This window comes from Drosophila bipectinata, chromosome 3R (genome assembly GCF_030179905.1).
Source record: "Drosophila bipectinata strain 14024-0381.07 chromosome 3R, DbipHiC1v2, whole genome shotgun sequence".
NCBI classification, from domain to species: Eukaryota; Metazoa; Arthropoda; class Insecta; order Diptera; family Drosophilidae; genus Drosophila; species Drosophila bipectinata.
The window spans coordinates 15,702,633-15,729,442 of record NC_091739.1 but is presented as its reverse complement, the minus strand read 5'-3'; the positions used below and the strand labels follow the sequence as shown (position 1 = coordinate 15,729,442).

General features: G+C 44.1%; 2 protein-coding genes across 9 annotated transcripts in view; both read left to right on the top strand.

The window, feature by feature from the left end:
- The window catches only part of CASK (peripheral plasma membrane protein CASK), a 35,765-nt gene extending 17,179 nt beyond the window's left edge, over positions 1-18,586 (top strand). For 2 of the 7 annotated variants that reach the window (XM_043212235.2, XM_070280712.1), the window contains exons 3-15: positions 156-1,529; positions 12,344-12,529; positions 12,596-12,760; positions 12,850-12,918; positions 13,791-13,820; positions 14,506-14,604; positions 14,669-14,807; positions 15,328-15,381; positions 16,178-16,297; positions 16,363-16,485; positions 16,841-16,948; positions 17,003-17,178; positions 17,251-18,586. In XM_043212235.2, coding sequence (XP_043068170.1) covers positions 1,152-1,529; positions 12,344-12,529; positions 12,596-12,760; positions 12,850-12,918; positions 13,791-13,820; positions 14,506-14,604; positions 14,669-14,807; positions 15,328-15,381; positions 16,178-16,297; positions 16,363-16,485; positions 16,841-16,948; positions 17,003-17,178; positions 17,251-17,430 — 1,827 coding nt within the window. In that variant the 5' untranslated portion in view covers positions 156-1,151 and the 3' untranslated portion in view covers positions 17,431-18,586. The remainder of the gene's footprint in view (positions 1-155; positions 1,530-12,343; positions 12,530-12,595; positions 12,761-12,849; positions 12,919-13,790; positions 13,821-14,505; positions 14,605-14,668; positions 14,808-15,327; positions 15,382-16,177; positions 16,298-16,362; positions 16,486-16,840; positions 16,949-17,002; positions 17,179-17,250) is intronic. The other 5 variants (XM_070280709.1, XM_070280713.1, XM_017247660.3 and 2 more) reach the window with 5 other exon arrangements.
- A 2,430-nt stretch (positions 18,587-21,016) lies between these two features.
- On the top strand, positions 21,017-26,207 carry tsl (membrane-attack complex domain containing protein torso-like). Of its 2 annotated transcripts, none has more exons than XM_017247661.3 (3): positions 21,017-22,073; positions 24,603-24,860; positions 24,920-26,207. In XM_017247661.3, exons 2-3 carry the CDS (start codon positions 24,627-24,629, stop codon positions 25,769-25,771), a joined length of 1,086 nt encoding a protein of 361 aa, XP_017103150.1. In that variant the 5' UTR covers positions 21,017-22,073; positions 24,603-24,626; the 3' UTR covers positions 25,772-26,207. The 2 variants fall into 2 exon arrangements, with proteins under 2 accessions (XP_017103150.1, XP_070136815.1); XM_070280714.1 differs by lacking the exon at positions 21,017-22,073 and adding an exon at positions 23,718-24,069.
- The last annotated feature ends 603 nt before the right edge of the window (positions 26,208-26,810 follow it).

Genomic DNA, 26,810 nt, shown 5'->3' with positions numbered 1-26,810 from the left:
CATGCTGGGCTGTGCTGTGCCGAGTCTTGTATATAGTTACACCCCTTAAGCCTACACAAACACACCCCACTCCGCACCCCACACACACTCCCCTCCTCATCCAGTCGAATGAAATTTCGTTAAATTTTGGGCTTTTCAACGATTTTCCTTTGCAGAACTCGCATGCTAGAAAAATTTCAAAACCAAAAAATATAAAAAACAAAAATTCAAAAATCGTTAATTAAACAAAAAAAGAAAAAACCAAATTGATTCAAAATTAAACTCTAAAGTTACATCAAATTAAAGCACCCACATCTCGATAGAGAACCCAAATATTAAACAAGTAAACAAAATCGTTAAACCACAAAAATTAATTACAATTGTGATGAACAAGTTAATTGCAGAAATTGCAGCCCGTAACCCAAAATAGAGCATTTAAAAATAGCTTAAACCGAAACCAAATATTTGCTCAATTAAAAAAAGGAAACAATAATTTTGCCAATTCGAATTCAGCGCGGGATAAAAACTCACACGTACACACACAATTTACCAGTGATAGCAACAGAATTTATGTAACAATTAAAGCTAAACCCATACAAAAATTACCTAAAAAAGAAACCATCAGCGACAACAATAAGCAACCGAAGAGAATTGTTGAAAACTTTGAAGACGAGCGTCCTCCCCCAGTTAGTTGTTGTTTATTAATCCTAGTTGTTTGGATGGAAATGCTGTGATCACAGGACACGCAAGGAAACCCCAGGCGATAGAGTTCATGATTTAAAGTTGAAATTGAAAGCTAAGCGTAAGCTATGCCTGTCTTCCGACGACTGCCGCACATATCACAGAGCTAAGCCCAGTAAGAGCCTTCCACGAGGAGCAGCGGGCGGCACGGAACAGGACGCCAAGGACACAACAACATTTACCCACGCCACTCGTCGCCACCGCCCCCGCATCGCCTGCAATGCTCTGGTAGCCAGGACAGTTTTACGGTGGATCACTACTGTGCCGGCGACCCACAGTCAGGAGCAGCTGGCACTGGAGCGGGTGCGGGAGCGGGATCCGGAGCGGGAGCGGGAGTGGGACCTGGAGCTGGCGGAGGAGCGGGCTCGGGCGCGGGCCAATGGTCCGGCGGCGGCGGAGGAGGCGTTGGCGTCGGGGGCGTGACGATTGGCATGTGCCAGCACCACGGCCTGACCTCCCAGTCACTGATGTCCGGTGGCTCGCACATGTCCCTGCTGGGGAGCAGCGGCAGCAGTGGGATGAGCGGCAGCGGCGTAGGCAGCAGCGGCCAGGGGGTGCCGGTGCCCCAGTGCCCCGCTGCTGCTGCCGCCGCCGAAGCGGCTCTGGGAGGTCACTGCCGCAGCTTGAGCGGCCTCAGCTCCATCAGCATCCCGCCCCCGCCGGCGCTCTTCAATCCCTGCAGCTCGGCGCTATCCTTGCAGCAGGCCGCCGCAGCAGCCGCCTCGCGCTGGGGGCCGCGCACCTCCTGCCCGGTGCACAGTCCGTTCCGGGTGCGCGTGCCCAACGGATCCATCTGCTCCGGACACCAGGTGAGATCCATCTCGAGATCAGGTGATCAAGTCAAACAAATCAGAGAGATAAAGTCAGGTTACCCCCAACCCCCCAATCAATCAATCAGTCGCCTAAAATCCGTTGACTAATTATTGCAGCTTGCCACAAAATGTTTATTGCTTTATTTCTGTGCTTCAGTTTCGCTAGTTAGTTAGCATTGTGTCCAGGTATCCCTTGGATACGAGACATCTTGTAAATATTTATTAACCCATAAGTAGCCTAATTTAGTAATTAACCTGATTGTGACCTCTGACTTATGCATAACTCTCTTCTCTTCTCTCTTTTCGTCTCTGGCCGCGTCTCTCCAATCTCGCCGTGTTGTGTGTTTTTTGATTTTATTTTGGCCCGCCAGGTAAGCATCCAGAAGGAGAAAGCCAGCTTTTTGGCAGAGCTCTCTGAAATGTGTCAACGACATGTAAGATTATTTTCATTTGGGTTGCCCCAAAAAAACATACGCATGCCGCACACACACAGAATCACGCACCAAACCAAAAAAAAAATACATAAATACTTATATAATTCAACAACGTGGGGGGTTTTACGAGTTTTTATTTTAGGGTTTTTAAAGGATTTGATTTATTTTGGAATTTATTTAATTTTTTTATTCATTATATTCTATTCTATTCTAGGAAGGGGTTTAAAAGACGCTAATGTTTAAACAATATTTGTTTCAATTCCTATTTTATTCAAAAAATAGTAACCATGCTTTAAGACTTTAGCTTAAAGTATTTGTTAAACTTTCACATCTGAAGTCATAATATTATGTACATCTTGGGTGTTGTTTTCTTCACTCTCTTCAATTTTATCACAGCTTTTGTAAACAATATCACAAAGGACAGAAAAAGGAACATCTATAGCCACTCTCGCTGAGTGAGCTCACATAGTTTCGCAAATTATAAAGAGCTCGATTCACATGATTGCCCAAGCGGTGACCCGGTTGAGTTTTTTGCCTGGTTCGGGTCTATGGCTATGACTATGACTGGGACCCTTCTGGGTATTCTCATGCACTGGGGCCGGGCCTGGGTTCGGATTTGGGCCTTGGCTTTGGGTCGCTTTTCCTAAATCAGCGACAGGCGCAGGTTTTTGCTTGACTGCCCCGAACGGGGCCCAAACAGCCAAACAGGCCGGGAGTAAATAGGAATAAACTAAAAATGTGGCATCAGAGTGAGATGGTGATGAGATGGGAAACTAGAGCACAGACCGGGGCCGGGGATCGACTATCAAAAATCCCTGCCTTTTTGTGACAATTGCCATTTAACGTCGTTTTCCCAGCTCCCTTTTGGGCCGTGTTGTTTTTGGATTTGCTCCTTTTGTGTTCTCCCCGTGCATCAAATTGAATGTCACTAATGCAATTAGTTCGCACAAAATAATTCTCTTCCACTCGATTATAGAGCATAATATGCTAGTTGTCATTTATTATGAGAAGCCAACCGAAACACGCACAAGGACGCCAACTCTGAATCCTATGCAAAGTGTGCTGCGATGGGGTGGTAGGCGGTTGGGCTGTAGGCTGCGGGATGTCCTTTTCCTACGCAAGACCATTACGCCTTTCAATTCTGGCGCTAGGGAAAAATTTACATAAATATTACACAAGAACACAGGGCAATGATGTTGCAAGGCAAAGAAGGCCTCTCCTCTCTTTTTCCCAATTTTTCTGAGGGTATGAGGCATAGCAAATAGGCTCGTTATGAGGCTGTGACACAGTTTTCCGTAAGATCATCCCAAAAACCAGCAAAAGGTGTGGTCACCAACGCCCAAAGTTCAGTTTCCGGCCAATGATGGCAAACTTTTTTTGGGATATCGCGGAAAAAAACGGAACAATATTGCAACACATCTGCACTGTATAAGGCTTAGGATAAGATTTAATTTAATGGAGTTTCCTGAAAGTTAAGGACTCTTAAGGCCTGGTTGGGAGGAACTTTTTGTCTCCAGGCTGGGCTGGAAAATCTGATATTTTTTAGGCAATTTATGTGTGTAGTTCGCCTGTCAGTGCCGTGACAACCAATCAAAGGTAAATGAGGCCTCAAAGAACTTTTCAACTTTCGGGAGGAAACTTTGTGGAACATAAAAGGGGATTTTCAGCGAAAATTCAGACTCATAAACTTGTCAGACACGAGCTGATAACAGGCTTCGGCAAACAGAATAAAATAAATTGCTGTTTAAACTTAATAACCTTAACAAACCTTCTCGGAATATGTCTAAAATTCAACAACATCCTATTGATTGATCCATCTCGAATATTAACCGTACAAAGTAATGGTAAATACTTGCCAAAAAGCTTCCCTTTTGATTATCTCGATCTACCAGCCAGTGGAATAAAAACGTGTTGTTTGTCCTTTATCTAAAGTATCCGACAAATGATTCCAAAAATTTCTCCCGGCTCGAACATTAGCTGGCTAAGTACCCCAAGTTTGACGGCACAATGCATGAGAGAATTTGTAATTTTCGGGGAACGCCTCCACCCCCCAGAAGCTGCGAGACTAACTAACTTACACCTGGAGGATGCCTGATGAGCCGCCCAAACTTGGCCATCTTGGCGTGGCACATGCCACATGCCACACACACACCCAGAGAGGCAGACATACACGAAAGTGTTCTCGTACATTTGGCATTCCCTCTGGCAGGCAGGAAAGAACTTTTATCTTGATGGAAGGACTTGAGCAGCGCTTTTTTCGGGGGACATCGCCAACAAAAACACAAAAAAACTGTACAGAGAAGGGAAGGCCAGGAAATGGAAAGGCGAAAAACTGCCTAACTGACAAACTGACTGAAGACAGGGGCCAGAGGACCAAAAGGATCCTTCGCCCAACCGACTGGCTAGAGCCTTGACACTCTTCATTTGTGAATGCGTTAATTGCGACACGAAGTGTGTCTACGTTTTGGGGTGGCTTGACAACTTTTTATTTGGCCAAGACAATTGGCATTTCAATGGGGATACAGGGCGTATGAGTAATAGAGCTGAGCTACAAGATTTTGCCAAATAAGTGACTTTTGCTTCGAAAATAACAATATTAGCTTTCACAAAAGCAATCCAATTAAAGTTATTAAAGCCCCACCATAGCTCGAAACCATTGAAGGTAATACGAGTTAGATTTTGGTCCACCCTGGGAGTAAGCACACACACAAACACACACACACACATGCTTCGAAGCCAAAAGCTGTTGCTGATGATGATGAACAAGCACAATGGCCTGAACAAGCAGTTAGAGGCTGTCAGGACAGCAACAACACAGCGATTACAAGCAGCAAGTGTGTACATTATTTTGTAATTTAACAATCCCCCCCTTACACACCTCTCACTGTTTCAAGGCAAGCTTAAAACAACAACAGCAACTTGAGGAAAACAAAAAAACAAGTATTAGGGTGAAGAAAAAAAGTGAAGAAATAATTAGTTTACTTGTTACGAAAGTGAGTTATCGCCCTTTGTGCCGCTGCAGCCGTTGCGGCGTTGTTTGCCTAGTTGAAATTGAATAAACAAATTTTACATGCCGCACACACACACATACACAGAAAGGGATACAGGCTCATATATTACGTATACGCATCCTCATATGACACATAAACACGCACACACGAATAGACAATGTGTCGAGTGTGCAAAAATAATAATGTGTATTCTTACACAAAGAACAGCTCAGCAAAGAAAAAGAAAACGGAGAGTGGGTATAGGGATAGGGTAGTGGGTGGGAGACACGCAGGGCTATAAAATTACATTTACATATGCAGATGTGCATGTGAAAGTGCCGTTGAGTCGTGGGCGGAGGCGGAGGCGGTAGAAAGTGTTGCCTACCTAACGGCGTCATTAGTCACACACAGGCCCAAGAAAATCGAGTGAGAAATGGCACACTTACAGAAATGTACTTCCTGCATTTGATAAAGCCAAGATGCTTCGAATTGAAATAATTATGGTTCCGATTATTATATTTTTAAAAAAGACCTTGGCAGAATACGGTCAAGACTATAAATATTGGACCAATTAATCTCTTTCCTTTTGGTAATTCAATATACTGGATTCATTGCTATAAAAACCTCCATAAATATTTGTTAAAAACCATTACCTTTGGGGGAGTTATTGTTTTTAAAACTCAGAACAAAAAAACAGATTTCCACAGATTTATTTTTATGAAAAAACTTTTTCTGCAGAATTAAGCAGCAGTTGGTGAGACGGATTGGGGAAAAAAACGAAAGCTGCCAGAGCGTGGAAAGCCATATGTTGAATATTTTAAAAAGCCACACAAAAAACGGGTAACTTAAAAATACAAAGAATATGTGTACAATATTTTTTTGTCGAAAGACAGGGAGGGGGCGACGATGATAAAGAGAGACAGATAGGGTACAGAAAGTCAGCCAGAAAGGTGGGAGTTCCGTTCGTCGGAAAAGAGTTTTCCCAGCGCTGATAGATGGCGGCGATAAATGCATAATATGCACGCACCCACCGGAAATTTGTGGCTGTTTGCTGCCTGCCGAACAAAAATATATAAAAATAAAACCAAACCCAAAACCAAAACACCACACCGAAAAGCACGCAGATGCCTTTTGTTGCGAAAATATCAATACATATACTCATTTCTCGGCGGGATACGGCCTCTCGTAAATTGAATGATGAGCAGAAGGGGGGGTTTGGGTGGGTGGACGGTCTGGCATGACAATGATGTCGCCTGCCATTGTTTGGGAGATAAGGGACCCAGGGGCTGGGAACTATTACCTGGTCGGGTGGGGAGAAACGAGATCCTGGCGGAGTCGGGAGCCTGTCAATCAATGGGATGCCACCGCCGCCGCCACTGCCACAACATCATCATCCTCATCATCATACATCACGACAGCGCTCAGGGGGACACTGTCTGTCAATAATAATGCCAACTAATAGGCAGGAAGTGTTAGCCGCCGTCGTTGTCGTTGTCGTTGCCGTTGTCGTTGCCAAAGGACCTAAAAAGGATGCCGCTCAATTACCCCGACATAGTCGTACGGTGAATGTTGTGTATTGGAAAGCAATGTTAACTGTAAGACTGTGTCTCGGTGGTTGCCAGCTAGCCTACCATCCCACTATCCTGCCAGCCAACCAGCCCCACCAAATAATCGCATCGAAACCCAACCGGATACGAGCATGTGGAAGTGAAGACGGGCGGACCGCAACAATAAGTTCGTCCAAGTGATAAGTCCCGATAGCAAGTTGCCGGGAAAGTTTCATGGGGTTACTCTTCCATGCAGGGGTATTAAAGGGGCAAAGCAAAACGAGGGAAATCGGAAAATCGGGAACGCGGCAAAAGGGCTGCTTATCGCCGAACCTGCGACACAAACAGACAGGCCAGTCAGCCCACAAATATCCCAAAGTTCTCAAAGCTCTGAACCGTGAGTCCTGGAAGTCCTGTGAAACTGGATACTGAGCCACGGGACTGGGTGGCCATGAGATGTGAGCCAGACTTGACAGCTTGACAGGCGCCTGCTGCATTCACATATCACCTTAAACTTTAAACAGCTTTTATTTTGTGGCTCCCAAACATGGCAAATACTCTGTGGGTTTCATGGCCAGGTTTTGGGGTATACCTGGTGGTTAAGGCTTAGGATTATTTTTAAAAAGGTATTAAGATACTTAGTCTAATTCAAAGGGGATTATTATGAGGTAAACATTTATTATTAAGTATAGAAAACTTTGTGATATAGTTTTTAATTGATACAATAACCTCTTTTGACTTTTAAGGTATCTACAAGTCCATAAACTCCTTTTATACCTGTTCTAAAGTGAAAAGTTGCCGCTGAGTCGGCATTAATTAAGCCCGAGAAGATTCATTTTGCGGTCTCGGCTCCCATATGGGGCACACTTAATCTGGGCGCCCGACTCTTTGGAGCCGTGGTCGCTGCTCCGATCCCGATAAGGTGGCAAATGTCAGAACTATCCTGGCGGGTCCTGCACAGCACAGCAGTACGGGATTAACAAATGAAGCCAGGCCGGGCAATGGAGAACTGAGATCTGCAAAATGGGAAAAGGCCTGCCAGGCGACTGGCTACTGCCGTCGTTGTACTAATTAAAATTCGGCATTAATCCAGATGATTCAGCTGTCAACGGCTCACCGCCACCTCCGCCCACATTTTCCTGTTCTCCATTTTTTGGCCGAGAGTGCTGTCTGTTTTTCCGGCCCACCTCCTCCAGCCGCCTTCCGCCGCCTACGAAACGGTGCGGAAGCCATTTGCAGTCGCGCGTACGTGTGTAATTGACGTGTGGCCTGGAATATTAAAGAGAGTAAACTCCTAGAGCACTTCCCCAGCCCCTGCCCAGCCATCCCTTCGTGTCCAAGCCCAATTCCAATCCCAGAGCCATTCTCATTCCCGTCTTCCTCTTGGCCATGCTGTGTAATTATTAAAACCAACAAATAACGTTCGTGTGGTCTGTGGCGGGGATGACTGGCCTGGGGATGGGGCGTGAGGGATGGATGGACTGTGGTTAGTGGCTTAGCATAAAGCTGGAAAAATGACCAGCTCCCTGGATGGACTGGCGGCTAAACAATGGACCTGACTCAGCAGGCGCTGAAAGCAAGTCAGCCAGAAAATGGCTAAAAACGCTCTTTCAAGCTGCACTTAGCCTAATGGGCTTCAGAACTTTCTCTAAGCTTTTGCAGAAACAATTTGCCGCCACAGATAATATTTTTGGTAAATAATTTTAATATGGTTGTCTAAAGAGCAAAATTCTCAAAAATAATTTTGGAATTCCCTTTTTAGTGGTAGGTTCTTTGCCCTTGTTAATTTTCAAGTGACATGAACTGCAATTAGTGACCCTGCGCTACAAGCCAATTCCATTAATACTTTAAAACTTACTTGAATATACGTTCTGGCGGTACTTGTCATACCTTTTTAGCTTATTTTAAGAGTGCCGGAGATTTACTTTGAAAAGTTTTTCGGCTGCATGTCAAAGATTTGTGCAAACTTAATGGCGAACTTTGTCGCTTGAATTATTTAAAAGCGAGTCATGCTCGAGTTCTTCTAGCTAAATTCCCCCCCAAAAAAAAAAAATAGTGAAAATATCAAAGTTTTCCTCTCCACACTGCCACTGGCCAAAGGGATGTGTGCGAGTTTTCTGCGAGTGTTGGTTTATTCCAGCGGATTCCCACTCTGATGTGGCTGCTGCCTCAGCAGCAAACAAATGGACAGGCCTTCGGGTTGGGTTCAGGCCTGGGTTTCATCACAACTGATTGTTTAGGATAGGACATTGGACATGGGACATGGGTGATGGGAGATGGATACAGAGGACTCGGGGCTAACAACAGGCATCTGCATATAAAGGATGCCTCCTTCAGGCTCTTGGGCTTGGGGCGAAACTTTAACAAGCACTTAAGTATTAATCATGGAAATCAGAGGCAGCTGCGGGCTGAAATCGGGGCGTGGAAGGGGCTTGGGAAGCTCGGGAAGGACCTGTGTGGTCCGAAAGTTTGCCATAGCTATCAATGTCACAAGGACCCCCAAGCTCCCAGCTCCCAGTTCCCTGCTCCCAGCTGCCAGCTCCGAAAGCCTAATGAGGCATTAAACCTAACTGCTCAACTTTGCGCCTGTCAAGCGCTTATTAAATTTACCGTTTTATTGGTCCAACAACTTGGTGTTAAATATGGAACTCCCGCCCTACCTTCCCCCTCTCATACCGAGTGGTCAGTGGGCGTGGCCGGAGGGCTGGTGGGCTGGGCTTTAAGTGAAATCAGATTACGTTGTTTATCGCTCAGTGCCGTCTGGCTAACCAGGCGAGCCGAGGCGAGTGTCCTTCGCAGGACCTCCTCCGGCCTTCCTCCTCCTGCCTTGACACATTTAAATAGTTGCCAAGTTCAGCAAATTTTATTCGATGTAGTTAATTTTGTTCTACGCCAACGAAATTGTATTAGCCATTTATTTAGTCAAATTCTTGCTGTTGCTTCTCTGCTGCTGTGGTGGTGCGTGCCTGCCACTCCCATTAATGGGTAGTTGGAAGTTTTTCGATGTAATTGGATTGCAAACTTCTGCCAAAATGGCCAAATGGGCAAACACAATAAATTCAAGACGGCAGACGGTCGGACAGGCAGGCAGACAGGCAGCCAGCAGGCCAAAGAATCTGATTTGTCTGCTCGGTTGGATGCTCTTCGCATTTAAAGGCATTTTCCATCCAACATGCTGATACTTTTTGCTAAACTTGGCTCGGTTTCTGTGGCTGGTCCTTTGATGAATTATTAATGAAGCGGCGGCTTGATTAAGGACCAAATTTTAATAATTTGTTGGCTAACAAAAATGTTGTAAGACTTTTAAATTTTAAATATAAAAAATATGCTTTGGAAAACTCTTTATAAAAAGACTTGTTTAGAAATCAATAACTAGGTAGGACTTATTTGAACCCCACAAGAATCCCTGCATAAAGAAAACATTCCTATAAAGTCCATCCTTATCCGTTGATGGGTTACTATTTCACAATCCATTCAAAAAATCCTAACCTATTTGGGCCATCCCTTTTTTGAATTGGAAACGCCTCGGAATCGGAATTGAATGGAATCGGTTGCCATGTTTACTGCGGGGATCAAAAGACCATCTCAAGGATACTCCACTCGACTCGTCAAAGATATTTCCATTTGGCAATCGCAAATCAAGGCGCACTATATTTGATATCCTTCCCCCCGAAAATGACTCGAATGGAATACGTCGAATTATTGAATTGATGCTGCCCGATAAGCCCTAACTCGATTACCACCTGTCAGTCCCCGAGCCCAAGCCCAATCATCATTCTCATCGTCTTGTTTACCCAGCTAACTGGATGTTTTCGGTCCAGAGGCCGGGGTGTGGGCTTTAGGGGCTTATACAGGGGGATAGCCTTCTGCGAGGCTTCAAAGTATTATGAAATATTTATGCACACGCCACTGCGGATATTCACTCAAAAGTGGTGAACGGCGAACGGTGAACGGAGGGTCCTGCCGTGCTTCTGTGTTGAGTGGCGACTGGCGAGTGCTGAATTCTGAATTTCGAATTCTGAATTCCGAGTGGAGTGTGTGACTGACTGAAAGCTCTCAAAATAGTTGCAGGAACGGTGGCGGAGTGTGGGTTGGGGGACGGCCTGGGCATCCCTGGATGTTTATCCTGTGTGGTGGCAAGAGCGAGAGGTCCTTGAAAGAGAGCTGCTCAGTTGAGTTTTGCTTTGCGGTCGATGTCTGTGGCGGAAATGAAACGTGCTTTCTCCCTTAACTCTGTGTATGTGTGATGAGGAGAGCGGATGTATCGGTGTCTGTGTGTGGGTTGGGACGGTATGTATGTGTGTGTGCGTTTGTGGGGTCTCTGGTACGTGCCCGTGTTTGTGGCATTGAGTAATCATCAGCGTTGAAAATTGCGTTTTTTATGGGGCCAGTGGATTGGGGATGAATGGTTCTAGGGGATGAACTTGATGGGCCCAGACGGCTGAGGGGGTTCTAAGCTGGTTGTGGCAGGGGGCAAGGCAAGGTGTTACGGCAAAAGTGCTGGCGGTGCGTTAGCTGTACTTAGATTATATGGCGTATGTAAATTTACAGTGGAATAAAGGAATAAGAACCTAAACTCCAAAGGACCTTATAAAATCAAAACAGAAAATTAAGACAGGCAGGTATATCTGCAAAAGTTAAATATAACTAATTCCAGATTTATAATAATAATCCCTCCTAGCAGTCAAAACACAATCTATAATTGGGATTTTGAATCTCACATTTTACAACTCAGAGGGGCAACTCCTTCTCCATCTGAAAGCTTCATCTTGATGTCCTCCAAGATATCCTTCTTTCAGTGTACTTTGTATAACCTGCATTCCTGACTCTCCATTATCCTGCTGTGCGTCGCCCGTATGCGTGTGAGTGGCACAAGTGTCACGGCATGGCATCGCAGTAAAATCCTTTTTTATGGCCTAGCCCAATGCCTCAGCATCGCCTTTCTTTCTGACATTCCTCCGCAAGTATATTGTTGTCCCAGCCCTGTACCACTCGTCTCAGCAATCTTTTCCAGCCAAAGGGCAAGGGCAGGAAAAATTAATTTCGCAACATATTCAAAGGGTTATTAAACATAATTTATTAAAACCGAAATTGTATAAAGTCGGTTCAGAGCAGGGGGTAAGGCTGGGGCCGGGGAGGCCTCACTCCCATAAATTGTTCAGATTTTTGTCGTTCGCCGGCTCGGGTTATCCCTGGTTATTCCTGGTTATCCGGAGGGGTCACGGGGTCATGTGCGTGCCCTCGTTTGTGGCTGACGCCGCTTTTAACGGCTTTTCGCAAATGGGCGTTTCATCCATGCCATCCTGCCATGTGTTTTTTATCCAGCTCGTTTGTGTTTTTTTTTTTGGGGCTTTTGTGCTTTCTGCTCGAGCAACAAATGTCGCACAGTTAATGTTGTAAACAAGTTGTGCGATGCTGTGCGGTTCCGGCCCGGCCCGGCCTGGCTCGCCTTTGGGTTATGATGTATGTGGCAGGCGTGGCAAATCGGAAATTTAATTTCCCAGCCAACGAGCCGTTCGACCGCATTGCTTTTTGGGCCAGCTCATAACGGCCGGCTTAATTGCTGGCCATAATTTAAGCTAACCCGAAACCAAATATAGTGCACTAGGAAACCATTCTAAAGTCCGCAGAGGGAAGGGGTTCAAAGTGCTATATCCTCTTATTTGCTTTAAATGGCACAATAAATATGGTCCTTAAAAGCTGTCTCATAAATGGGTTTTAGAAAGAAAAGAAAAGCTATGAGAGTTGTTTAACTTACAGTCTTAAAATCATAGGCTTCCAAATTAAAATTCTCTATGATTTGCGATTAATTTGCGTTGTTTTTTTTTTCAATTTTCCAGGCACTGCTTCATAGCCACGATGTGGTGGCCCGGGACGTTTACGGGGAGGAGGCGCTGCGCGTCACGCCGCCCCCGATGGTGCCCTACCTCAACGGGGACGAACTGGACAACGTCGAGGGTGGGGAACTGCAGCATGTGACCCGAGTGCGGTTGGTGCAGTTCCAAAAGAACACGGACGAGCCAATGGTAAGCCGGTCATCCGAAGGAGTCCCTGGAGGGAAATATGCTCTGACCTAACCCAAATCCTTGCAGGGCATCACGCTGAAGATGACCGAGGACGGGCGGTGCATTGTGGCCAGGATTATGCACGGCGGGATGATTCATCGCCAGGCCACGCTCCACGTAGGGGACGAGATTCGGGAGATCAACGGCCAGCCGGTGCAGCACCAGTCGGTGGGGCAACTGCAACGAATGCTGGTGAGTTCTCAGCCCCATAAATCCCCTTCAATCATCTGCTATCCGGCCTGCTAATTGAAAACGTTCAACTTTTAATCCTTCTTTTGCAGCGCGAGGCACGCGGTTCTGTTACCTTCAAGATAGTTCCTTCGTACCGCAGCGCTCCGCCCCCCTGCGAGGTGAGTTACCTGTGTTAATTGGTTTCCTAGGGTTTGTTAAGAGAGCCTGTCTCCCAGAGACTGGCCAACCTGCGTACTAATCAAACAACAAGCTATAAACTAACCACAATGTTGACTTCACATTTCACTAGAAGTACGGCATCATTATCCCACAGTTTCACCAGATTTGTTCGCAAGAAGAAAAGGATAAGGGAAGAGAAATTTTTATTAAAATCCAAGACACAAACACCCTTTTAATAAAGACCACAAGTTATAATCTGATTTAATAACAGAGAAGAATTCGAAACTCACAGCAATAGCCTTCGTGTCATCCGCTTTGTCGCAGTTGTTTAATTATTCTATTAAGGACATCATCGGCTTTTGATAGATATATCTATAGCCTTTAATTCCGGACGTAAATGCTGCCGTCAACCTCAGAGCTCGTTAATCCAAATACCTTGGCATTAGGTTATTAAATTCAATGAAGTGGAAGGCTTTGATTATTTGCGTTATTTGGCGTAATCAAAATATCAATAAGGATTAATTAAGGGAACAGCATGAGCTGAAAGTGTGCCCTTCCTGGAGCTTTAGTTTCTGTAAAATCGAAGGCCCAGGCAGTCGAGTGCATTATGCAAATTATAAACTAACGAGCCTGCCGAGAGAGAGGGCGGTGGCATAAATATCCTTGTGTTCACAGGGATGTAATATTCATGGGTGTGTTAGTTATGTATATATATGGTATGAGGTATATCCTTGCAACCCACATCCGTGAGTGGGTGTAGTCGTAGTTATAATCCATTATGCAATTATTGCGCTGAACGTTAACACAACTTCACATCTCTGTTCGTTCCTTCCGCCTTGTATTTCCCCTTCCCTCATGCAACCATATGCAGCTTTTCAGGATCAGACCCGCTCCGGTGCTTGTAAGTATCACAACGCTCCCAAACAATAGACACGTAATCACACCCAGCACACAAGGAATTTTCCAACCGCAACTCTTGCCCCACAGCCCATAGCCCCCAAAAACCCATCCATCCCATCCATTTCCATTCCCCCTTTCCGAGTAGATGTGCATATTCATTAACCGACTTCTCAGACAAGTCAAAAGCCACAACTCGCAACTCACAGCTCACACAAGAACCCCAAATTTGTCTAATTTATGCTCATCATTTGGCCAAAAACAAAGCCAGCAAGCAGGTTCTTTGATGTCCTGCCGAAGGATGTTAGAATTGTGACTAATATGCTAACGGCTTAACCGTTGTGGTGGAAAGAAAAACACTTTCATTACCAAGCACTTAAAGTAAACCAAAGAAGAGTATCCAGTATTTGGAGTCTGCTTGCTGGACTTGTTTGTTGTTAACGAATTTGTTACCGTGGCTGCTTTTGACATGCAAATGGGTTTCCCACACCATTCGGCAAACCGAAACCCACTTTGCTGAGGCAGCCTCGAATTCTGGCCGGTTGCAGCCTCAGCAGAAAATAAATGAAACCGAGAGGAAAGGCAACTCATCGGCCTGCAACCAGCACCGCTCACTATCCGCTGATTTTCTTGATGTTTAATGCTCATCTGGTTCATTTCTGTGGTCTTTGCCTTTTTTCCAAATGCAGATTTTCGTGCGCGCACAATTCGATTATAATCCGCTGGATGATGAGCTTATACCCTGTGCCCAGGCGGGCATATCGTTCCAAGTGGGCGACATACTGCAGGTAAAACTCGAGAGGCACTTGGATGTCCTTAATGTTCTCTAATTCGATCTTTAAACATTCCCAGATCATTAGCAAAGACGATCATCACTGGTGGCAGGCGCGACTGGACACTGTGGGCGGATCGGCAGGACTGATACCGTCGCCGGAGCTGCAGGAGTGGCGGATCGCCTGCCAGACGGTCGACAAGACCAAGCAGGAGCAGGGTGAGTCCCAGGGCGGATCCGACCTCGGAAGCCCGACATCTCGAACTCGAACTATCCGTGTTCTCTATGTGTAATTGGATGCTCGATATAATCAAATCAAATCGTATGCTATATGAATAATTGTACTTATATTGGAAGTGTATGACGAACTCGTAGTTAACCGAAAGGGAAAGCGCTCTCTACTCTAACTCCTCCAAACTCTCAGCCACACAGCCCACCCACATTTAACACCCACAAGCCACCCACAATCACAATCACACGCCACACGCCACAGTCTGTACACAAACATTCAGAGAGTTGCATGCCCCGTTTCAAAAGTAGTCAAAGAAAAAACCTTTTCAAATTAACCAAAAAATGAAAGCGAGGCCCCCAAATGCTGCCAAAATTCAAGCCAAACTAAATATTTAGCCTACACTTTACATGAGCACACCTGTACAATACTCTAATATCTAGTTAAAGCATCTCGAATCAAAACGAAAGATATCGCTATATAAACTGTATGTATAATAATATAATGCAGGAGAGCCGGGTGCTGGATGTTCCGCTCACGCAGATGGGTGTGATGGATCAGCAGGTAGTTACCATATAACCAAAAACCAAACCACCAACCCACCACCCAACCAAACTAAATACACACCTCCAAACTAAATAAACCTCCCGCCAGGAGAGCTGTCAAGACTCGACTTTTAAACGTTTCTTCTTGAGTTCTGTTATGCCACAAATACAACATAGACACAGACACCTATTTACAACAGAATTTGTATTGATAGAAAATCGTTTGTACAATGAACTCACCCACTCGAACCACTCAGCCCACCCAAAAAACCCAACGTTGTAGCTTCTGTAGACGGCACCACCGAACCCCACCCAGCCGCGAAGAATCGTGTAGAAAGCATACCTCCCATGATCACGATCGCCATCTGTAAACAGTAGACACGACCACAGCACCACAGTCATCGTTGAGCCCCGCTTCAATCCCCAAAAGATATAACCAGCCTTCCCAAGAAATTAGTTAACCACCACAGCAACCCTAAGATCACACCACTGCACGTTAGGCTGGCTTAAAGATCACCCACATACTCTAAAGAATATTCAGATCAGGAGCTAGCTATAAAAAATCGATTAAGTTGCCTTTAAAATATCTATAAAATCAAGTCAGGAGCTTTTGTATCTCAATCATTACAATAGTTATATCATCCATCCATCTGAGGCCAAGCAAACGCAGCTTGACTCTTTGCTCGATGATTTTTGTAAGCATGCTTTTTGTCTGCTCTCAAGCATGCTGCTCGACTCTACTCTCTACTCTTCTTTGCCTTTTAGCCATAAGTTTGTACAGTTTGTTAACACCCGCTCTCCATTATTGCCAACAGTTAATTGCTCCATCTTCGGGCGCAAGAAGAAGCAGTGCCGGGACAAGTATCTGGCCAAGCACAATGCCATCTTCGACACGCTCGATGTGGTCACGTACGAAGAGGTTGTCAAGGTGCCAGGTGGGTCTCAGCCTCAGCCCCATTCGGATGAACTTACCTTAATATTTGTTCTTTTGTTTCACCAGTTGGAGACCCGAACTTCCAGCGAAAGACATTGGTGCTATTGGGTGCCCATGGAGTGGGCAGGCGGCACATCAAGAACACCTTGATTTCCAAGTACCCGGACAAGTACGCCTATCCCATTCCACGTAAGTTCATGGCCTTCTGCCCTCCCATTTGCCAAATATTCTATAAGAAAGTAACCATTATATTTTGTCGACGATTTAAAGCTTCTAATATTTCACACGCTTTGAACGTGGGTTTATCTTATAATCGTTGACAAAATATCACTCCATTAGACGAGTTAATGATGTAGAACAATTGATTGCTTACTTCACAAATAAGCTATCATTCGACTTTGCAAAATTATTTATAGAGTTCTTAGTAAGAACTTCTTACCTCTGTAATATTTTATATCCAGGCTATGGTTAGTCAACTTTGAACTGAATGGCTTTTTAAAGCACCATTAACAATTTATGAATACACTCATAAATATCATTGCAGATACAACGAGACCTGCTAAGCCCGAGGAGGAGAATGGACGCAGCTATTACTTTGTTTCGCACGACGAAATGATGGCCGATATCGGAGCGAATGAGTACTTGGAATACGGTAATGAAACCTCTTCCAGGACCTTGTCCCAGTGACTTATTCGTATCCTTATAGGCACCCACGAGGATGCCATGTACGGCACCAAGCTGGATACCATCCGGCGCATCCACACCGAGGGAAAGATGGCCATATTGGATGTCGAGCCGCAGGCGCTGAAGATTCTCCGCACCGCGGAGTTCACCCCTTATGTCGTCTTCATAGCCGCACCTTCGCTGCAGAACATAGCAGACGTGAGTGGGGACCTCTGTCGGGATAGCATTCCTCTCCTAATCCTAATTGTTTCTTTGAATCCTCCTACACAGTACGATGGCAGCCTGGAGCGACTGGCCAAGGAGTCGGACATGCTGCGGCAGTTGTACGGCCATTTCTTCGACCTGACCATTGTGAACAACGACATCAGCGAGACGATTGCTACCCTGGAGACGGCCATCGAAAGGGTGCACACCACCCCGCAGTGGGTGCCCGTGTCCTGGCTCTACTGACAAGACAGCGAGCTTGAATGCCCCGACTGCCTCGAGGGCTGTGACTGCGAGTGGGACGCCTACACGCAGGCCTCCAATGTGGCGCTCTACTGAGGCACTAACGCACCACATCACCACAAGACACACAATGACACCATAGCACACCACACCACACACCACGACACCGTGAAGTATTACCAAGGCACAAACAACAGCAACAGATGCAACATGCAACAGCAACCACTACGAGATGACAGTGAGGATAGGAGGCGCCTGGCGCCGAGCTATATAATTTAAGAATGGAAGGGTATTATGGGAACTGCGGTCGCAACGCAAGACACAAAGGTGTTGATTGTCAAACAACCAATTGTAATTGCCTCTATATGGTTTACGTTTAATTGTAATAATTTTAAAATGTTTTCCATCCCAGATAGGGTGAGAGACAGAGGTCTCTACCTATAGGGGGCTAGGAAAGATTGTATTGCCAATTGTATTGCCATTCCAAGTGGCCTTAGAAGGCCTCCGTTCATTGTGTTATTTTACCACTATTATATTGTTTTGTTGTATTTATGTTTTTATTGACATTTAGTCAGAACAGCATTAAACGCTTATGTAAATCTTGCACTTGTTAGTGTCTAAGTTAACTGTGGAGGCAGAAGAATCGAAGGCCCAGATGAAACCGAAGCACTCCACTCCAATTGTTTTTAAATAGAGGATTATTTATGGAGGGAATCTTGTGAGTGAGGAGAGCGGCGTTGAACGAGTTAGTAAATTATAGAGAAAACTACGTAATTAAATATAATTAAAATAGACACAGGAGACATAACATAACAGCAACCAGAAGAAAGAGTTAGGATGTGAGCAATTTCAAGTGTTTCAAGCCAAGTAATACATAATTAATTACTTACGGAGGGACGAGGAGCGTAAGGTGCACATTTTAAATGCAATAAACATAACGAATAGTACAGAAAACAAAAGGGATTCCAGTCACCACACTTACACTCGAAGAAACCGAGCAGCATATACACGAAACTAATTACCAGATTGTTGACGTTTAATTGAATTCAATGAGAAATGAGTATGATAACGAAAAAAACATAAGAAATGCAATCAAACATAATAAAATGATAAATTGCAGCAGAGTTTAATTCAAGCAAAAAATAAAAACAAAATAAAATGCAAAAGCAAATTAAACAAATGGAAAAACATAGAGTGAGCACTAAACACACATACTAACAGCAATTACGAATTAAAATAATTAGCAAAGGTCGCGAAGAGATTGCGGGTCAACGCAACACTCACACACCCAGTACACACATATACACAAATATATAAAAAAAAAAATTACAAAAAAAAGAAAAACATGTAGGAAAATGAGAAAATATGTATACACACACATATATATTTTTCGAACAACTCAAACTCAGGTTGGATACATTGAAAATCAGTCAAGTTCAATAAGAATAAATATAGCGGAGCGCTTCCTTTTAACCCACAGCCAAAGCAGAGACCGACTTACCAAGGTAACCCCCTAAAGGGGTTGAGGAGAAATTGCGGACGGAAAATCGGAAAATCCATTCCAATCCAATCCAGAGAGTGTGCCGGAAGGAGATGATGTTAGATCGCTTTGAATTCGACTTGAATTGAAATCTTACACCCACAGCAGGCCCAGTACCACCCAAGACAAGCAGCAGCTTCAAGTTTTCGAGATACTTTACACGTGACAATGTCTTAGCAATCAGCAGCAAACCACCCTGTTTTTTATTTTTGGTGCAGCTTAAACCTTGAGACTCTTTAGCGTTTTCCCTTGCTGTAGGTATCCGACAGATACATTCCCCCAAACCCCCTGCCCCGACCCCTTGAACTAAACGAAGGAAAACTGAATTTAGATTACGACTACGGAGAGCACATGCAATCACTTATCAAAGTTGAAAAATTGAACTTAGTATTTAACTAAAAAAAGAAACCGCTTGGTTCGAGCCCAAAACCGCAACCACACAGCCCACTTGAATTTCCCAACCACACAACAACCACAACGTACGTATATCCAGAACAATTCTATGGTTTCAAAATGGTTGAACAATTTTGCAGAGTATTATCGTTAGACACGCTGGGCAACGTTTTTTTAGTTCAGAGAAGAAGGCAATGCAAATCATAGAAGTGTGTCCCAAAATCTAACAACCGATCCTACCCAAAAACCGAAAAAAAAAACCAAAAACAAATGAAAAGAAAAGAACTAACTACCTACCCACTACCACAAAAGCAGCCGAGTGGCCAAATTAACTAAGAGTATTATTAATTATACCTTAAAGATCGGGGCTGCAGTAATGGGCTCCCCAGACGAAGCAACAGGCTGGGTGTGCCAAAAAACACCAATTAAGAGGAAATCAGTAGAGGAGGAGAATTGGAGAGTGGAGAGGTCAGGAGAAATGATTAGGAGAATGCTCAAATCAAAATCTAATGTTTTACGATATAGGAAAGATTGAAAAGTATTAAAAGGGGAAAAAGCAGACAAGAAGCTAGGATTTCGAAGGACTCGTTTGGTATTTTTAATTGATCCTTTTTCTTAGCCGATGCGAGCAGATTGTAGCTGTACTCTAAGAATAATTTCACCCTAAGATTAAGTAAAAATTTATTGTTGATATTACATAAAGAAAGGGAATGATGAACATGAAGGCGGAAACCAAATGAATTAGAATTTTTCTCTAATTTCATAAGTTAACGAAGGGCAATGATAAGAACGGTAAAGATAACGATGACGATGACGATGATGCTGATGAAGAGTTGATGATGCTTATGATCTCCAATGTCAATATATGTAGATTGACGCGATTTGAGCTAATTGAGTGAATTGTTGTTAAAATAAATGAAATGAAATAAATGAAATGAGTGGAGTCGTTCGATCGATTCGGGGCGCACAGAGGCCGGTTAGAAAATATCATTTAAAGTAAATGATAAAAATGTCATTATATATACATAGTTTAAACATGGGATTAAATAATAAAATTCAAAATGAAACAGAACAAACTGAACGGAATGAATGAGAGGAGATGACGAGGCGGAAATGCAAATTAAATAAAAGCGAGTAAACACTGAAATACCGAATTTTAAATAAAAAACTTTTCAATTGTGCATGCAGCAAAGACAAACCAGACAAACTTAATTCTATATATATATATAAAACAAAAAACTGAAAACAAAAAATATACGAGAGATACAATTTCAACTTGAGCTTTTGTGTGGCGGAAGTTCCCTCCTCCATCCCGGGCTGGCCCCCAGACTTTTGGTTTTCTACGAAAGCCATCGGTCAGAAGCCAGAATTCCGTGGAAATCCCCAATGGAGAGCCGCACAGCCAAGGCAACGTGACAAGCGGATGCCCTGCAGCCATGGCTACCTCCGAGATATTTTTGCATCTGTATCTTCTAATTGAAACACTAAACACGAACATTAAACTTCAAACGCTGTCACAGTCTGCCCAGAAGCTTGACCCAAATTTGTTTGCTTATTTTCAAGGCAATGCGAATTTGATACTTTCGTTTTTATTTTGGCTTTTTATCACTTTTTGTGTTTCTGGTGTTTGGCTTTTGGTCCAAGTACCAAAAGTTTTTGATTACAACATTCTGGGCTTTGTTTAGGTCTTGCGCAAACTACGAACTGCAATCACTTCGTGGAGCCGCCTCCAGAAACGTGCTGGGAAATTTTAATAAGCGGAAGAACAGAGTCCCCCCGGGGCGGCAGATGTCAACAATAGGTATTGGTGCCAGGCTGTCGGACATTAGCATTGGCCCTAGCCATAACCGTTCGAGTTGGAGGAGTAGAACCACTTCCATTTCCGGTCATTGAACTGCGCTTTAAAGACAGCAACATTTCAGCAGCAACAGCTGCAGCAGCAGCAACATGTTGCCGGTCGACTGCAACACTAGTTGCTGGTGGATCGCTGATCGGCTGGCTCTCCGGCGATCGAGTTTTGATAGCCACAGCCAGTTTTTTCTCTACGAACCGGTAATGCACGAACGAACCGGGCCATGGATAACGGATAACTGAGCGCGACTTCGAGCTCGCCGCCTTATACTCGAATCGTATCTGGCCGCATCGCCAGATACAAGTATCTGAAGCTATAAGTATAAGTATGTATGGTCGGCTGTGGTCACAGCAAAGTCGAGCTGCCGGAGGTTAGGTTGTGCTGTTCGAGCTGCTCGCGTTTCGTGGAGCGTAAGGTGCTTTAGATGCGGTTGCGTTTTCGGCCTCAGATTCCGGCTTTGTGATTGCAATTGAAGGCACATCACGTCACAGTGTGTGCTCGGTGTGTGTGCGGTGTGTTTTGGTGCTAGTTTGGGCACTTGAAAGTGTACGAGTGTCTGGTGTTTCGGAAACCCAATAGCGGAGCACAATCGCAACTCGATACCCAGTCTAAATTTAGCCATTCTCTTATCACTCGAGGGCGCCATGCGGCAACCTCTGACCCACAAGCTTCGCGGCTACGAAATATAATTTACAATTTCCATAACAAGTGCCACCGACCAAGTGATAAGACATCGTTCCAGAGCTGCTGTAGAGACCCGAGTCTCAGTCTTGGCGCATCTCGCAGATACGTCTGTGAGCTTCTGTCGATCCGATCGTGGATTTTTCGGTTACGTCAATTTCAATTCGAGTTCTCGACCAGGTAAATAAGAAATAACTAAGCAAAACCGAAAATAGCAGCAGCCGCAGTCTCAGTCTCAGTCTCGGTCGCAGTCAGACAACTTTTGTTTAACACCGCTCAAGGAAACCCAAAGAGGCTACACCACCGGGGCAAGCATAAAATTAAGCGCGGCTTATAAACTGCAGACCTTATGCCCCTTCTGTCTCACATACCCACTAAAGTGGTGTGCCCTTCGTCCAGAAGCCACCGGACCACAGAAGGCTCATAAAATGCGCATAAAGAATCTCCAATTGGCTGAGCTTCAGTCTAGCAGTCTACAAATACACAGAGAGAAAATGTCTTGCAAAGCGGAATTAAGATTAGACCTAGGTATTTAAGATTTGAGAGACAGCTCTTCCTTGACAGGTGCATAATCTTATACTCTGAGCCTTCTTTTGTCAGACAAATCAAACCACTTTTCTCTCTGTGCAGTGGGAGTCACAGTTGAACGAGCTGATTTAAGTTGCCTTTGGTTTTGGAGTCCGAGTGCGCACATTGAATTTTTGATTCAATCCGTCTTCTTCATCTCGAACTCCGGTTTGCGGCATTTATTTTTGTTTTGGGTCTTTTGCACAAGGTTATGCGTCCGCTATTGTAAATACCCCCAATACTAACTATCATTATGTCACATAACATGTGCCTCTCAAGTGGCGCTCTGGCTTTACGGCTAAAGTTTGGCAATTGGTGCCCTCACTTGCCATGGATCGCTCTAAGCAGCTTATTAGAGGTAATAAATGTTTGCTAGAATTTTGAATGCTGTGGGCTGCCTTGAGAGGGGGATTTAAGCGCGGCTCTATTATCTGTAAGGTCCAGCGCTTGGGGCCAAGTTTGATGCCACCATAACTGCTGATAGTGAAACACTATTCTCTGTATATAGTATACAGAGTCTATAAAATATGCAATGACTGCCGGATTCCTGGAATCCAAGCATCCGAGGTGTGCCTTTATTAATTGTCATATAATCGCTTATCGCGATAAAGGGAGATGAATGGAATTCATTTTTTCAACCTTTGTTCTATTCAGGGTTTCACTTCCTGTCGCACATATAGTTTTTTTTCCCGCCAGACAGGTTAGACGTCGCCCAGATATTATGGTTCACTTAAATTGTTAACAATTGGAGTGTCATAATGGCTGTTTTTCGACGGCTGCCGTTTGGCTACCGTTGCGCTCGACTGCCTCGAATTAGTGCGACAGGTGTGACTCACGAACGTGGCTAACACCCGGCTAACCTTTGTGTACATTTTGTTATTTTTTCTCTGTTTTTGTATCTATTTATTCGTATTTATTTTTTGGTCGGCCAAACACGTCGCTGGGGCTGATAACGGCTCGAATTAAAAGTTGCCTCGCCATGTTGTTAGAATGTCTACTGGCCCGGGCTAATTTCTGACTTGCATTCGGCCAGTGCTGGCCGTGTGTTGTGTTTTGTGTGTTTGCGGCTTCCTCGCTTGGCCATAATCTCTGGTGAAAAATTGGCGAACGGATAAACCGGTCTGCAGCCGAGTGGGCCAACAAGAAAAAAAACGGTTACGAGGCATGCAAAATGATTTTTTTCGTTTATGTTTAGGAAATAATTTGCAAGTCAAACTTCAAGACAACCGAACCAATTTTGATGGCTTTACTTTGTAGCGCTGTTTATGACCCAAGCCTCTTTGGGGGATAATTGCAGCCACTTAAGGCGATCGTAGAATAAGCTGCTCATCGTCAGCCAGTCCGCCAGCTGGCCTTTACTGAACCCAACTCGGCTCAGCTCGGATTTACTCGCAGCTCAACGGTTCAAGTTCAGCACTACCGAAGGTTCAGGGTCAATTAGAGCCCGCATAAATTATCACCCGGCTTATAGGCTACGTAGCTAAAAGCAAACTCGACGGCCCTGCAATTATAGCTGAACAGTAAACTCTGATGTAGTTGGACGATCGGTATTTGAAGTTAATCTCTTGAGTAGAGTCTAGACCAAATTATTTGGAAATTGGTCCAAATGGTACGTTTACACATTAATTGTTGAATGAAAAATGGCTTGTTATAGACGTCCGGAAAAGTTGCTTTTAACTTGTTTTGTCACGCGTTTTAGTGAATAGCAATTAGTTTTTGTTTAGTGTAGTCATTGTCGGGCTTTTACCCTTTTTTATGAATTTCGTATTATAACATATGTACTTTTAAATTGTTGCTAAATTTTACTCCAATGTGCACATGCAACCATTTAATTTGAAGCTATCAACTCAAATAGGAATATATTTAATTCTAAACACCACTTTTCTCGTTCACACCGTGATTGTTAGAAACTAGTTTTTCCTGAAGCTTGTTACTAAATGGAAATTATATTAATTTTACTATTTTTTTGAAGTAGACATCTTCAACGATGATTTAAAATGATTAGAATTTAATTTTTGTTCTGTAAGGTTTTTTATTCAGTTTATGGCAAAAGTTTAGCTTAGCTTGCGGATCTTTGTTTTACTCGCATTTGCAAAGACAACATACATTTTTTTTAAGCAAATATTTTTTTTTTTATTTCAGTTTTCTTTTGCATGCTAAAAAGCTATGAGCCCGCGCCCGAGCCCCAGCCCGCGGCCGGGTCTGTTCTGGCTTGTCACACTGGTGCTCCTGGCCAGTGGATCTCCCGGCAGTCGCGAATCCCAGCTAAGGATCGGCAAGGCCATCAATATATTCCTGCGATACGGCTACCTCAGCATCTCAATGAGGGTGATACCCTCAAACGACATGGCGGAGAGTGAACGTTGGGTCTTTAAGGAGCCCACCAAAAATGTATACAAGGTAAGGTTCTGGAATAACACTAACCCTCTTTCAAAATCAATTAATGGGTTTCCTTGTAGAACCTCAGCGGCCTGGCGGAAAGTCATGAGGACACTACGCCTGGAATCTTCCATGGCGACTTTCACATGGAGTTCTGTGAGAATCGACGGCAGTTGTTTCAGGCCTATTTCCGTGACTTTTCCATCGAGAGAATGGACAAACCCTGGGAGGCGTTTACGGGTGGTTGGTTCCCGGAGAACGCAGCCAAAAAGCTGGGCATTAACACCTCCTTCATTCAAGGAGACTACTCTTACGTTCTGGTCAGAGTAGTGCGTTTCCGAGAAACTGGTCGTCTGAAGTCAGCGATTCCCGTGCACCAGGACGTGGTACCGGAAGTAAAGACACAAATAGATCAGCTAGAGATAGGCAACCTTACCTCCGCAATGACCTTCATAGAAAATATTGGCACTCACTACGTGAATTCCTACACAACAGGGAACTCGCTGTACCAAGTCTTCGTGTTCAGCCGCAGGAACTACCGCATGATTAAGGAGCGGATTAAGAGCAAGGGCCTGAACGCCCTATCCAAACTTGACCTATACAACTACTTTGCCCCATGGTTTGCTGAGCATCTGGGGCAGATCCGATCTGCCAGCGGCAACGCCACCGTGGAGCGCTGGGCCAAGAGGAAGCTGCAGTACGAGTACTACGTCATCAAGTACCAAACACTTCTAAAGATCCACGGAAACAGCACCCTACTGCGATCCCTGGATCAGCTACTCGGCAACGACGCCATCCTGCAGCTTGACCTTAAGGCGCTGAATCCCGTTTTCCGGGAGCAGCCGAAGAAGGAGAGCTGGTTCCACGAAGTTCTTGACAACAATATGAAACTCTGGGAGCTCAACATGCCGCAGAGCCATCCAATCCGGTGATCAAATCGTACAGAAATAACATAAATGTCCCATCATGGAAAGTTTATATTTAAAAGAAGTTCTTGCAGGCCACAGATCTTAAGAATCCTAAAATCTTAGTTAAATTCGAGTAGAAGTTGCCAAAGATACGAAGGGAAGATACGAAATTCCTAAGGTACACACTTAAATTGGCAACAAGAGATGAAGATCGGTTTTCATTTTTCATTTCATTTGTTTTTCTGTGCGGTTTTACGGTAGCCAAGGATCAATAGTTCCTAGATGCATAGTTGTAGTCTTAGTCTTCTAGTGCGTAGTTAATGTTTTGCCTGTGATAGTTTTAGGTAGTTTAATTCATAAGTGCCTTCTTTGACACTGACTTGCATTTAAGCCAATTAGCTCATAAGATCGCCTTATTACTATACTAGAACATGAAATAATTAAAAATATTTTAATTGAAGTACCCCATTTTGTTGCCATTTTACACCTCTTCTACTTACAACTTGGTAGGTTTGAAGAAAGTGGTAAGTATTCATGTTCAGAAATTTATAAATTCTACGATGGATATTCTTTTCAAAACGACAAGGATCCTAGCGGTACCCAAATAAAATTATGGTTTTTCCCAATTTCCCCACTTTTGCTCCTGCGATGGCCATGGCTCTGCCGAATAATATCCGATCTGGAAATAAAGTACCATTTTGTAATCAGCAAATCAGTGGCGGATTTAAGGAAAAAGGCTCAGTGGGCAAAATTTTTTCAGGGTACATTGAAGGGTATTTTGTAGGGTACAGCCCAGAAAATTTGACAAAAAATCTTAAAAATATGTTGTTCCCAGATTTTGATGCAGATTTATGAAGAATCGATCCACAAATCGTTTAAGGTATTCCGTTCAAGAATCGGATGAATATTTCCTAAGATATGGCCTTCGCAGTGGGTCATATGGGGCTCCCCATGCATTTTGCACATTTTGAAGGGGACAGCCCAGAAAATTTGACAAAAAATCTTAAAAATATTTTGTTCCCAGATTTTGATGCAGATTTATGGAGAATCGATCCACAAATCG